This window comes from Camelus bactrianus, chromosome X (assembly GCF_048773025.1).
Source record: "Camelus bactrianus isolate YW-2024 breed Bactrian camel chromosome X, ASM4877302v1, whole genome shotgun sequence".
Taxonomy (NCBI): Eukaryota; Metazoa; Chordata; class Mammalia; order Artiodactyla; family Camelidae; genus Camelus; species Camelus bactrianus.
In genome coordinates this window covers 104,199,049-104,213,392 of record NC_133575.1, presented here as the reverse complement: position 1 = coordinate 104,213,392, position 14,344 = coordinate 104,199,049, and the positions used below count along the sequence as shown (strand labels likewise).

General features: G+C 41.4%; 1 protein-coding gene across 8 annotated transcripts in view; it reads right to left on the bottom strand.

Moving 5' to 3' along the window:
* Nucleotides 1-1,450: 1,450 nt before the first annotated feature.
* The window catches only part of INTS6L (integrator complex subunit 6 like), a 51,956-nt gene continuing 39,062 nt past the window's right edge, over nucleotides 1,451-14,344 (bottom strand). For 3 of the 8 annotated variants that reach the window (XM_045512856.2, XM_010950001.3, XM_045512858.2), the window contains 8 exons: nucleotides 13,377-13,487; nucleotides 10,939-11,157; nucleotides 9,717-9,840; nucleotides 8,545-8,687; nucleotides 6,673-6,907; nucleotides 3,679-4,053; nucleotides 2,826-2,919; nucleotides 1,451-2,436 (listed from right to left, as the gene is read on the bottom strand). In XM_045512856.2, the coding sequence (XP_045368812.2) occupies nucleotides 2,328-2,436; nucleotides 2,826-2,919; nucleotides 3,679-4,053; nucleotides 6,673-6,907; nucleotides 8,545-8,687; nucleotides 9,717-9,840; nucleotides 10,939-11,157; nucleotides 13,377-13,487 (1,410 nt within the window). In that variant the 3' untranslated portion in view covers nucleotides 1,451-2,327. Of the gene's footprint in view, nucleotides 2,437-2,825; nucleotides 2,920-3,678; nucleotides 4,054-6,672; nucleotides 6,908-8,544; nucleotides 8,688-9,716; nucleotides 9,841-10,938; nucleotides 11,158-12,620; nucleotides 13,488-14,344 lie in introns of those variants that run through there. The other 5 variants (XM_045512855.2, XM_045512857.2, XM_010949997.3 and 2 more) reach the window with 5 other exon arrangements.

The window sequence follows — 14,344 nt, the reverse complement described above, 5'->3', positions numbered from 1 at the left end:
GCTGTTTCATGGAGGGCCCAGGTTGTTCTGCCCTGTGCACCCATTCATCTACGTTGTGCAGCACCCTGCAGTCCCCCAGGGCTGCCTCAGCGCAGCCATCCCCATCCTCCGCCCGGCTCAGGGAGCCTGTCCCAGCCCCCAGCTCCCAGCGGGTCTCGGGCTGGGTGTCGCAGGGACCCTCTGTGCCCATTCAACCCAGTTCTATCAGTCAAGGGCTGCTGCGTACAGATCCGAGCCTCAGAGGCTCCCCCTCCGTCCCGCTGGCCTCTCCATTGGAGAGGGGGAGACCCAGCCAACGAACGCCAGTCCTCCTTTGCCGCTCCCTCCCCCGGGACCAGTCCCGCGCTGCTTTGCCTTTTCATCTTCCTTTTTTTTTTTTTTTTTTTTTTTTCCTTTCTCCTACCAGATTTTTGGTGTCTTTGTCTTTTGAAGAGGACAATGTTCTGTCAGAGTTCTGCAGGTGCTCTGGTTGGCTGAGTGGGTCCATAGATGTGAGTCTTGGTGTATCTGTGGGAGAGGGTGAGCTACGTGCGTCCTACTACTCTGCCATCTTGGCCTCCTCCTCGGTGTGGGTTTTTTATAGGTGTCTATAAAACAGTGTTATTCAAGTCCTCTTTTTCCCTATTCATCTTCTGACTAGTTGTAGCCATTATTGTGCTCAACCTAAAGATTAGCTAGAGGTGAAATCTTATGGTCTTTTCTGATTGAGTTCTGCCCTGGGCACACATGGTTTTCTAGATCCCCTGGTATACAAGGGAACATTTCAAAGCCCTCATTCTCCAAAATATTCACTCCCCAGTTTCTTTCCAGAATTTTGGCATGTCTGTTGTTTGCCATAGGCATCAGCAGCTTGCTCAATTGCCTTTCAATGTCTTTGAGGAACATCCTTCATGTAGCTGCTTCTCCACCCTAAGAGAGTTTGGAGTTCAGCAAAAGAAAAGCAATCAGCCCCCTTGGTCAGTCCTTCAGGGAGGCCTCTAGACAGGTTTAAACAGACAAACACAATCCTTGGGAATAAGGTCTACTCTCCTCCCTCCAGAGCCAGGAACTCACACTTGAAATGCAGGCGGACATCCTCAAGGCCACTGCTACACTGAGGGGTGGGGGGAAGCGGGGCAGGGGCAAGAATAAGTTAAAATGCCACAAAATTCTATCACATTTCAATGGCTTTTCTCCTGATTCAACATTCGCTTGGCTGATGTAAACTTTTGACTGTCTTCCAGCGTTCCAATAAATTTGACCCCAATCATTTTTCCCCTGTGTTTTCAGTGTTTCTGGAGAGGGGTTAACCCCCAGAGTACCCTACTCCACCACTCTCACCAATATCACTCAGTTCTGTGAGTACCATCTTGAAGTTTAAATCCTCATATTAATATTTTGATTTAACAGTGTGCACTTTTTTTCTGAAATAACACATCACAAGAAAGACAAAGACATTCTCTAGCATTAATGAACTTGTGAAAATTCAATAAAATGATTTATTTTATATATGCAAAGTCAGAATCTCTTTGTACACTTAAATTTTTGCAAATTAATACAAACAACAATATTGCTCCATATAAACCTTTGTATAAACATTAAAGGAAATATATACATTTTTTTCCTTTTAGTGCTTCTGAAGCACAGAATGCACAAGTCCACCTGAAGACTTTCTGTGGTCACACGTGAGAACAGATGTCAGGGGTTGGGGCAGCCTCAGGTGCACTTGTAATGTCTCTAGACAAAATAGAAGAGAGTTGGAGGTAGACTGTTTGGTGACTCTCCCTTCCCACTCCCATGGAGAAATAAGTTACCCAAATAGCAGCTTTCTTGCTCTTTGATTCAAATTGTCCTGAATATTGCATGGTTTAAAAGGCACAACTAGGAATTGTCAAAACCTTTGTTCAGCACACACAAGATAACCAGTTGGAATCTGAACACTTATTCTTTCTAAAGGACATAGGAGGAGCACCAAGTAGTGCTCTACCTACAGGTGGCCCCTGGTCACTCTGGAAGTGCCCAGGACAGCCAAGTTCAAGAGTGAACCCTTATCATTTCTGGTTGGGGCGACAGTGTTTACTGAATTTAACCTGCTGGACTAATAACATCACCTTTCTCAACTGGGAAACGTAACACCAAAACAACAAATTAATACTTTCAAAGAAAACTTGTAAGGCAAAAGTCAGGTTTTACTGCTAGGGAATCATAAAACAAAAAGCTTCACTGCCTTTTCTTAGCCTCTGGAAGGCAATTAATTCCCTTGACTAAAACATTATAGGATATTCAACAATATCCCATTGCATCCTACGGCAGAGAAAACTTGTCCTTTTGTCTCCTTGGTCTTTGCATTAACATGATGATCTGCTGTCTATGTGGTTAATGCTGTTGACGAGGTGGTGGGAATCTATTTTTTCTAGTACCTTCTCGAGGTACTGAATTAAGACCCGTCTTTTGAACCTAAAAATATAAAGAGAAATTTTATTAACCAAAAGGTCCTTGAAGCACTTATAATGGGCAAAATGCTGCGTGGGGTGCAAAGTGGAACTGACAATCTACATAGGAAATAGAAAATGTATCTTCATGTAAAGATAGGGCTTAGCAAAAACCAACAGTGCCAACTGAGAGCCCAAGCACACCTCAGACTGAAACGTCTAGAAGGCTCCACAGACTTGGGTGAATGAGTTGGACACAGAGGATATCTAAATGCCTCCAGAGACAGCCATAACCTTGAATGAGGACCAGGGCTTAGGAAAGCAAGTCAGCACGAATTCCTCCACCTGTCTTGCACTGGGCCCTACTGCTTAAACAAAGAAAGAAAACAACGAAGCGTTCCCCTTTACACCTACCTTGCGGCTTCCTTGATGGTAAATTCAACAAATTGTTTCTTGACCTCAAGAGGTCCTTGCACTCCTTCAAGCAAAATGAAAATTCTTTCATACTCTGAAGATATTTTTAAAAATTAGTATTAAAATATGCATGAAAAATAACATTCAGTCATTAATCATTCTTTGTGCGTGGAAAGTTGGGTCTAATTCGTATTTGAAACACTCAAATCAAAACATCTGTCCATATCTGCTAGGGAAACTCCGTAAACACTACCCAAATGTGGTTGGCTGAATAATGGCCCCCAAGTTGTCCATGTTCTAATTCTAGGAACCTGTAAACATGTTACCTTGTGTGGCAAAAGAGACTTTACTCTGCAGATGTTATTAAATTATGGATCTTGGGATGGGAAGATAGAGAAAAGAGAAGGTGTTAACATTGCAGGTTTGAAGATGAAGGAAGGGACCATGAGCTACGGAATGCGGGTGGCCTGTAGAAGCTGGACAAGTGAAGGAAACAGATTCTTCCTACAGCCTCCAGAAGGAATGCTGGCCTGCCAACACATTCATTTTAGCTCACTGAAAATAATTCAGATCTGACTTCCACAGCTATAAGATAATACAGTTTCGAGCCACAAAGTTTGTGGTTACCTTGTTACAGCAGCAAAAGGAAACTATTACAATAAGAAAGAGGGGAAAAAAAGAGAAAAAGGGGTATTGCATATTTTTAGCTGAAGCAAGAGGAATCGTTTTAAATTATGTGAAAACCCAATACTTCCCCAAAATGCACCTTAAGAGATAGCCTGAATCTCCTCTGAATCATAAAATGAGACGGACCTCCCATTCTATTATTGATTGACGTTCTTTCACTACTTACTTCGTCCAAATTTTCGAACTTCCTTCATTAACTGATGTTTTATATCGGCATTGATTCCTTGCGCCATAGCAGGAGTTATTTGCAACGTATTTGGCACAGTTTCCAAAGCAGATGTTATTAAGACTTTCTGATCATCTACAGAGACGCTGCAGTTTTTGGTTCCTCCTATAAGTGCATTACTACCAGGCTTGTGGATGAGGGCATCTTTCCTGAGACTAGTGAAGTCATCAGACACAGGATCCAACTGGTTGGGTAGAATACTATCTCCTGCCATATTCATAAGCTCTGGTGCAGCAGATTTTGACAAGAAGACATCAGGTGAGATCTGACCATTTTCCATCTTCTCCTCATGGACATCGTGAGTGACAGTAACATCTGGAAACCAAATTAAGAAGTTGATATATGAGGCAGGTGCATTATAGCAACCCATAGGTAGATTCCAGTGTTCCTCAGGTTTGAGGAAATTATTTCGTAAAGCAAGGGGATGTACCAGGTGGAGTCTGAGACTCCTCAAATTGAGCTCAGGAAGCCAATAGGAGAAAAACTACTTTCTTCTCATCATGGCACCATGAATACATACGGAACCAAGTGAGACACTACAGCTAATAAACATTCTCAGCTCCCTGGAGTGGAGGGTTTAGCTGCAGCTTGTGCTTTATCAGCTGAAAAGCAGCAAGTCTCACGTGATCTCATGATTTCTGTAATTTATCTATAAAATGCCATGCTCCACTGAGCTTGACACCGGCCTACATGTGCCCCCCTCAAACTCCCTCCTCTCTACCTCAAAAGTTCTGAGGAAACAGAGGTGGTGGCCATTAGATCTGAATGAAGGCTCTCTCTGTTGTCCATCACCAAAAGTCCCTGTCAGTACAGGATCCTCCTCATCCATCTTTTGTGTCTCAGAAGAGTGAAATTCTTTTTACTCCCAAGTCTGGCAGCTCTCCTTCACTTCCTCCTCCTCCTCTGTGCCAGGCACCGTGCCAGGAGCTGGGGAGCAGGAGCCAACAGGACCGAGAGAAACCATCCTCACCCTTCTGGAACCTACATGCTCGTGGGGATGCCAGGCAGTAAGTGTGCCATGATCCCACAGAACAATTACAGTGTGAACTCATGTTAGGGAAGAAGCAGGCAGGCATGGGACAGAGAGGAGGGGAGGGAGCCCCAGAGGACCACGTGGTCGGGGAGGGCCTTCTGATTCTCAGGGGGTGTCCTGTGGGCAGAGCCTGGAGGAGGAGAGAGAGCCAGCCTGTGCACACGCAGAGCAAGAGCTCCGGGCCGCGGCAAGGGCAAGCACGGGGCCCCGGGGAGGGGACTGGCCAGCGACCAGAGAGTAAAGGACAGAGGCAGAGAGAGCAGGGAGGAGACGACAGGACACGTGTTAGGAGAGGACGGCGGGGCCAGGTCTTGCAGAGCTTGGAGACCAGCGTCGGGAGTTCAGATTGTGTTCTGAGTGCCCAGGAAAGGTGATGATGTGTTTTCCAGATGAACGTGGCATGATCTGATTTCTGTGTCAACTTGATCACTCTGACTACAGGGCAGAAAATGGGCTAGACCGGGACAAGTGGGAAAACAGAGATGTAAGCTAAGAAGCTATTGTAGTAGGTTGGTCAAAGGAGCACTGCTCAACAGCATGGACTGAGGGAGAGAGAGAAATGGTGGGATACAGGAACTATATTGGTCATAAGGTTGCCCGGATTTGCCAAGGGATGGAAGTGAGAGAAGAATAATAGGGAGATCATGGTGACTGTATGGTTTTTCACCTGAATCACTGGGTAAATAATCATGGTGGGGTGTGCAGGTGCCAGGGCCTAATTGCTCATGAGAGTGTGTCATGTCCAACTCTTCCTGAGCTGGTTCAGTGACCACATGCTGTTAGCTTGGCATCAACAATGTTGGCATTATTTACAGTGTGGCAATCTGCAAACACTACAGTCAAGGGCTTCTCCACTCTCCCAATCCCCACACCTGTGGACTGCTGGCTGTTACAGCTTTACCCCCATGGGGATGGTATCATTGACCACTGGGGAAGGCTGCAAGTAGATCTGTTTTGGAGGAAGGAGAGGTCAGGAGTTCAGCTGAAACATGTGAAACCTACCGAGTTTTGCATGTGGATTAGTTATCTAAGTGGCTTGGACATCTAAGTACAGATACCATGTCCACAGCTAAATTTGAGTCTGGAGTTTGGAGCCAGTTGTAGTTTAGTATAAATATAAATATCTGAGTTGTTGAAATGTAAATCTTATTTAAAACCCTGGGACTGCATGAGATCATCTAGGGAGGGGGTACGGTGATGAGGAGAGGGTCCAGAATCAAGCTTTCAGTCCCTATGCTATTTAGAGGTGGGAAAGAAGGCAAGAAACCAGAAAAGGAGGATGAAAAGGGGTCACTATTAAAGGCAAAAGAGAACCAGGAGTTTGTTGTGTCTGGGAACCCAAGAAAGGTTCCATGTAGGAGACAGTGAACAACTGTGTCCAAAGATGCTAGGAAGTAATGGCAACTCGTGGCTGACCCTGGAGACCTTGATGAGACCTGTTTCAGAGGCATGGGGAAGGCTGGGCTAGACTGCACGGAGTTAGAGCATGGAGGGGAGATGAGGGCACAGAAATCATATGTAGACCCAGCCTCTAATTGAGCCCATTTGCTCCTACAGCCTCGGGAACCTGCTTCATCATTCTGACTCATGCAGCCACTCCAAATGGCTGCACCTCCTTGTGTCACGCCCTGGCAAAGCAAACACGCACATTTCTCTCCATTTCTCCATCTTGCATTAATTACTATGTAAGTAGGGATCTTCCCCTCATACAGATTGAGATCCTTGAAACAGGGTCTCTGATCCCCACGGGGCCCTTGGTACCTACCACATCGATGACTTAATAATGGTTTACTTAATGAACAAAAACCAAATACAAAAGAAATGAATACAAATGAAAAGAAAATTGTTTAGTGTCTTAATCCTCTAGGAGCCATAAGGAAATCACAACCACTACTCTATACCTGTATGTACAAGGGTGGGTTTTATGAGGTTTGGATAAGATGGGAACCACGAGGCTGAGGGTGGTCCCTTTCCGCCCACATGGTTAGTTACAGTAGGTGGTATTTGTGGTTTTCTCAACAGCAGGGACATACTCCGCCTTCTCTTAGATGACAGAGGACTGCTGGGTTCTCCAGGACGTTTCCCTTTGTTTTGTGGCCCTGCTACAAACTCATCTGCTTCATCAATCATCATTCCCTAAAAAACATCAATGAACATATTCCATTGAAGACAACACTGCAAGCACTCTCCATATGCATATACAATCATGCTTTACATCAGCAATACCGACCTTAATCACGGGCCAAAGATGTGCCATGCCCCACACAGAAAATGCTACTCAATTTTAATTCAATCTAAGTGGAACAAGAAGGAAACTAAGATGGAAGGTGTTGTCCAAGGTCAAACATAAATCAATCATGATTAATCAGAAAGCTTGGGGGAATGAGCAACTCTCATAAACCAAAATGAGAATAAACCTACAGCTAGCTTTCTGAAGAAGTATCAATCATTTTGCATCAACCCTTGGTAAGGGAACTAATTCCCTTTTGTGTGCTTTTGTGCTTTATATTCATCATTAGGAAATATTGATAATCACTGTACAGAATGCTGCATGTCAATGGTGAAGGGCAGATAGATAGAAAACGTCATTCTCCCAACAGCAACATCACAGAGATTCAAGTATGTCCACCTCGGGGATGTTCAACAAGGAAGGAGAGGGCTTTTTACTCCTGGGGGGTATATAAAAGATGAGAGCCAGCAGTATAGGTTAACTAAAAGCTGTTCTCATCCAAGGCTAACCCATTAGTTGAATAAAATCATGACAAATTACTTTTCCAAAGCATTGCCCAAAGCAAAACTGTACCGAAAGGGGAAAACATATTCACTGAGTATGTACTACATGTCAGGTAATGTTCTAAATGGTATACATGTACTAACTTAATATTCCACCGAGCTCTGTTAGTTAGGTGTAATAATTATCTCCAGTGCAACAAATGAGGAAACCAAGACACAGAAAGATTAAGAAAGACTCCAGTTAACTGAGGATTTGGGTGAAGTGGAATATCTTTCCTTCTAGTTTTGTTACAGAAGACATTACTGCGTGGTCTGCACCTTAATAACAATGGTCTCCTCCATGAATGCAGATATAATCCCCATTTGTCTTCATGCTTATATGCTCAATCAGTATATCTCTCATATATACACACAGAGATACACACACATACATGCACGCACACGCGCACACACACGCGCACACACACCCCTCACATTTGTATCTCTGGTAGGACAATCTGATAAAGCAACATTACCTAGTCTTTAAATTTCAGGAGGAATACTTCATCACTGTCTAGATAGAGCACTAGAAATCTGAATAATGTAAACAGAGGAAATAAATGGTGACCTCAATATTAAAGGAATTGGTGTGTAGAGGTGGGAACAAATACAGACTCTGGAGCTGGAAAGATGTGGGTTCAAATCCTGGCTCTTCTCAGCTGTGTCACTCAAGGTAAGCCACTGACCACATGAGCCTTGATTTCTTCATATTAGAGGGCAGATAGTAACACTCATCTGCAGAATGGTTGTGAGCATTAATTGTGGTCATTTAAAACATTCGCTGCTACTAGGCGCTCAATAAATGTCAGCTATCATTTTTTTAACCAACACACTCTTGCATCAGGAGGCTCCCACTTTCCATTCACAAAGAACCCTGGCATCATATTTTATCTTTTACACAAACAGAAGGAGAACCTCTGATTTATACATATTTTGCCAAGAAGAAAGGAACTATAGCAAGAATATCACTATTCAGGCAGACATAGAAACAACTATCCTACCTTCTTATCTTGTTTAAATGGATTGCCAAAAGTATGTAGCCTTTTTGGTTGATCTGGATCAATCTCTCGAAGTGGAGAAGCCAATGTCTTAAGATATTCCTGATAGTTACCCATTTGTGCGACTGGAACACTATGAAGGGAATCTGCAAAATCACCGGAAAAGAAACAGATGGTATACAGTTGAAGGGTATGGTCCTTTTCAGAGGACATGATCATAGTCTGGGTTAGCATTGTGTATCTTGGAAACTGATAGTCTAAAATCTCAAATCTAGTATTCTAGGATCTAAAATCTTCTCTCTTCATCCTACTCATTACTCAGTATACCATCACTACTGCCTACAAGCTCAAACCACTAGGCTAATAACAACTCCCTTACTTATCATACCAGGTTTGAGAATGGGCTGCCATTCTTTATACCACCAACCCAACTCAAACCACCATAATTTCTGTGTTTTGAAGAGTCTGGGCTCCATGGTTTCTCTTATCATCCAGAGAACCTTGGTTAGTGGGCCTTACCCTCTTGGAAAATTTGATTAAATTGATGGACTCTCTTTCTAGAAAAGTTCCCTCCCTCCTCTCCAAAAAACTTTGTGTATAATTTCAGGAGTTTGGCCAGGCTAAGAGTTGCTCATTTTAATGGACAAATGACCTTGTTTAAAGTGAACAGAATGGAATAAAGGAGAATTGCACACCATCACCAATTATCTTGGACAATATCAGGTTCATTCTCTTCATGTAAATGAGGAATTCAGATTGAAATCATCACAAGTAAGCTGGGTGATATAGCGTTGGGGTGGGCAATTTCCTAAATCTGATAGACCTAGGTTTTGCCACTTTCCAACTCTCTAAACCTGAGCAAACTACTAAAGTGCTCACTCTCAGTTCCAATGTCCATAAAATGGGCATAAAACAGTGTCTATCTCATGGGGCTGTTTTGAGACTTACAAGAGCTAAAGCATGCGTGGTGTAATATATGTGCTGATGAACACACACTTTCTCTTAAACCCTAGAACAATAAATTGTGCCCTGGTAGATGAAGGGATTCAGGGAAAAGAGGCATTATATATATTAAAGGATTACAAAATAACTTACTCGTTATGCAATAAACATCTTCGTGTAAGTCAGGTTTGACATTTTCCTAATCACCAAAAAATACTTCTACATTCACTTACCTTCATCTTGTCCGACAATAAACTTGTGCGTTTTCAGCAGATTGGATCTCATTCTGGTTAACTGGTCTAAAAGACCTCTACGTGGAATATCATAAGCATTTCTATATGTCTGAGGTTTCAAATCCTATTTGAAATGAAACAATTTCAGTTATTCCTGAGGCTCTTAATATAGAAATGTAATTCTTAATCCTCTTAAAATCTTTGCGAAGAGAGGGATATTCATTAAAACTAAATACAGTAGAATTTTCCCAGTGGAAAATTTCCCTTTGCTGGCCCTGTTCTGAATTCTAATACACCCACATAGCATTAAAGCCACTGGGGATATCATTTTTTGAATGTCAACTAAAACATGAAATCCTGAGATTTATGCCTGTGACAGCCTTGCAGGTCCACTGTTCATAATCTAGATGTATTCCTTGGGCAGCCATGGAGGTGAGCTGCTGGGACGTCCACCCAGGAAGCAATAACTAATCCTACAAGGAGGGCAGTTAGCCGAGCACCTCCAGCTGCAGTACCTTAGGGATCTGCTGCAGCATTTGAGCCAGGGCCATGCTCTTCCCAGGATGCCTCCAGCCAGTGACTGAGAATGGTCAGGGGGATGTTAGGGCCTAGCCAGTTCTGCCCAACATGGACCTCCTCTATTGGGAAATAATGGTGCCAGAGGTCCCTGTTGAGCTGGCCAAGACTTTCTAGAAGCTATACTAATGTCTGAGGTGCTTCATACCCATTCTTCCTTCCTTCCCCCATCCTCTCACAGGTGCTAGTTCAGCAGTGTGATCTGAAGGTTAAGCAGACATTGGTCCTGTCCAAAATGTCCATGGAGACATTTGGTCCACACCAAAAGGTCCTTGATATTTGGTCTTGTCCAAAACCATTTGGCATGAACCAAATATGCTCATGGATATGTTTTGGATCGGACCACATTTCAAGGACCTTTTGGTGTGCACCAAATGTTTTATGGACATTTTGGACAGGATCAAGGGATCTGAAGGCTCTCCCTGCTCACTCCTGTTCCTTCTCCCCTTCATCTTTCACAGACCTTACCCCGCAAATACATCATTTAAATCCATTGGCATCTGCTGGCCGGATAATTCCTAAACTGGTCCATTAATAGCTATGAAGTCCAAAACAGGATTGTAATTACTTCAAAACTAAATTAATATGACAGACCTAAATGTATCAGACAAGTTCAAACATATAACCTATTTATGTCACAATTTACCTTGTTTAAGAGTCCTACTTGGAAGCCAGCAAATTCTTTGGTATTCAATTCTGTCAGTCTCGGTGCAGTTTCTCCTATGATTTCTTTCAATAGTTTTCTAAAATTTTTACTGTAAGTCAAGGACACACCACCTCCAGGATGATTTTTCACTTTGATTCCAATTTCCTGGGGAGGTTTCTTCCCCACTGATGCTAGTATTCGTTCTGACTCTAGTTTGGTCTAAAATGAAAGTACATAGTATGTTATGAAAAGATCTATATTGCCACTGTCCTTTCTTACTACTTAAGAAAGATAACACTTTAAGAACCCCTTTGAACAAACTGCAATTGCAGATCACAGAAAAATGGATAATTAAACATTTTCCTGTGCTTCTCTGTACTACCACAGCAAACAGAGAGAGGGGACTAGGAAGACAAATAACTTAATATAGTTTTTTCTCTTGTCTAGTGTCAAAATTATGATTGACTCATGGAGAGAATGGAAACCATGGGTAGGAATTACATTCACAGACATTTAAGATCACATTTTGTTACTATAAAGTCTAGTCTAAGTCAACATATTCATTTTAGACCCAGGCATAAAGGGTAAAACTCTGTGTTTATAAAAGTACACTAGTACTAAAATTCAGATTATATAGATTGGCATTATATGCCTGAAAAAAACTTATACTGTTTATTTCTAATATCAGACCACCCCAAAAAACGTAATGCTTAATTTAACAAATATTACCAAGTAAATAATTTGTAATATGTACTCAATAAGTTTCTTACTTAGAACCAAAAAAAATCCTCTTAATAGACACTATTATGCCATATTGATAAGTATTGCTGGAGAGTGTATGGTAGCAATATATTGGGCATATATTGTGATTTACATACATCTGAGATGTTCAAAGAACACTGGTGACATAGAGTTATTAAATTAGTAATTAAATTAGTAATTAGAGCTAGTATAAATTAGTAATGATCTTTTTCTCTAAAAGATGGAATTCCACCAATGTCCAGTAAGCACAAAATAATTTTGGATTTCTTGTGGTTTGGTCAGAGATATTCATTAATTTTCCCTAATTATTGGAATTAAGTATGTGTATTATCTTTTTTTTAAAAATAAGTCATGAAATAAGGGATAAGACCAAATGAAGGGTCTATTTCCATAAATGGTCTTGAAAGCTCATTTATGAAACTGTACAAGCAATGTGTCTCAGAAGGTCCCAAAACTTGCATGAGTTTCAACTCTGTTCACTATTCTTCCTTCTGGCCATACCCTGCTGACACAGCCTTAAAGGCCTAAGGTAAACATCAAATAAAAAATATAAATCAATAGATCAATAAATAAATAACCAAAACAAAACATTACCAACAACAACAAAAATCTATTAGCAGAGAGGAAAAGGGATTAAGGGGACACTTGGTAGATTAGAAAATCTGGGTTTGCCTTTACATTCTTTTGCATTTATGAGCACACTGGACTAGTAGGAGCTGGTAAACTCCAGACCATACTTAAGTTGTTGCAGTTCCTAGCCAGGTATGTCAGCATCCCAAATTGTGGAGTCACTTTGGTTCTTTAGTGTCAGAAATCTGAGACTTTTTTGCTTACTACTCTCTGTTTTCTAAAGGCCCAACTTTGAAACATCTCCAACTTGAAGCATTATTGTCACTGCACATGCTACTACTATTCCCTACCTGGGAATACATTTGTGCATAAGAAGAAACTGAGAGTGCTGCATTCATTTGTCATATAACATAACACATTTGTATGGCGGTAAAACTCTAACTCAGTAGTTCTCAAACATTTTCACCCTGCAAGAATGGGCTTGGTAGAGGTGAGAAGTATGATAAGTAGGGGTGAGTGGAGGATGAGGTACTAATAGAGAGGGGCAGGCAAGGGACAAGGTGAATAATGGTAAATGAGGTGGGGGTGCAAAGGAACAGACGGAGGGCTTGTCACCCTCCTGTGTGAGGAACACTGGTCTCACCGCCTCCACTCCAAGAAAAAGCAGACTGGTATTTATTGCCTAAAAACTAATTTCAGGCAAGTCATTTAATCACAGCACGCCTCAGGGTGCTGACCTAAAAAAGGGGGATGCTCTAGCCCAATGTGATCTGAGGAGAAACTAGGTTGAGGATAGACAAAATGTGACCCATGAGATAATTCTATTAAGCCTCTGCCCCTCTTAGGCCACAAAATATCAACCAGCTTGTTGGGTAGAACAAACTGGCAAGCAAAAGGAGAAATGGCACAGCATCAAATGATACTGACAGACCCTTAACTGCAGTTAAATGGTGAAGCTAGAAGCCATAGAGAATCACATTATTACTAATCCATAAAGTGTAGAAATATATACACATTTAATTTGAAAATTACAATTACACTAAAGAATAAGGAAATGCACTTCTGAGGGCAAAGGATTTTTGTTTGTTTGTTTTTACCAATACTACCTGTTGGCTGAGTTTTTTAAGGTAAGAGATAACACTGTAACTAAGTCCACAATCTAAATTATCTGATATCAGATTTGGAGCTCCCATCATCCTTAGTGCTTTCTTTAATGGCTATAAGGAAACAAAATACACAACAGTAAGAATAGAATAAATCTTAAAATACTCAAAGTTCAGTTATAAGGGGCAAAGGGACATGATTCATTTCTTAGAAGTCAAGGTGCTGCACATAAAACCAAACATGGAACATTAAAAAGTGGCAATGAAAATAGCAGAGAAGTAAGGAGCAGAAAGTAAAAAAATCAGAAGAGAGTGGGATAAGAAGAGCAAGTAACAGCAAATTCAAACAGGTAAATTGCTTTCAGCTTAATTCCCAAGTTATACAATCATTTCACATTGCATTTTATCGTGCACCCCATTCCTGCCATGGTAAATAGTAACACACCCCAATTTCTCCTCCCAGTGACACCAGTGGTGCTACTTAAAATTCTGCCTTTTCACCTCTAGAAACTTGGCTTAAAGTTTGCCACATCCACCTCTGAAATGATTTTGATAATCTTGATTTAGATTATATGGCCAGTTCAAAATAATCATGAATATTTTTCTCAAATTGTAAACATCCAAATGATGCCAAGTAATTTTTTACTCTTTTTGGATCCCCCCAACCAATGCTCCTGTGTCATGCTGTGTCTAGGACACATTTAACAGGCAATAAATAAATATAATGTCTTCAGATTTTTTCCCCCAGAGAAAAAACCCATATTGAGAATTTCTAGAGTTAAAAAGGGAAGTTAATAAAATACATGAATCCAGACCTACTTTTCTTAAATTCCAAAACTACAATTTCATAAGGTTAGTTTTTATAAGAGAAACATAGATGTGTTTTATAACAATAACCATGGCAGTTAAAGGAAATAAACAGCTCTTTTGTGCCGCCATGACATCTCCAAGCTATTACACATAATTTGAGA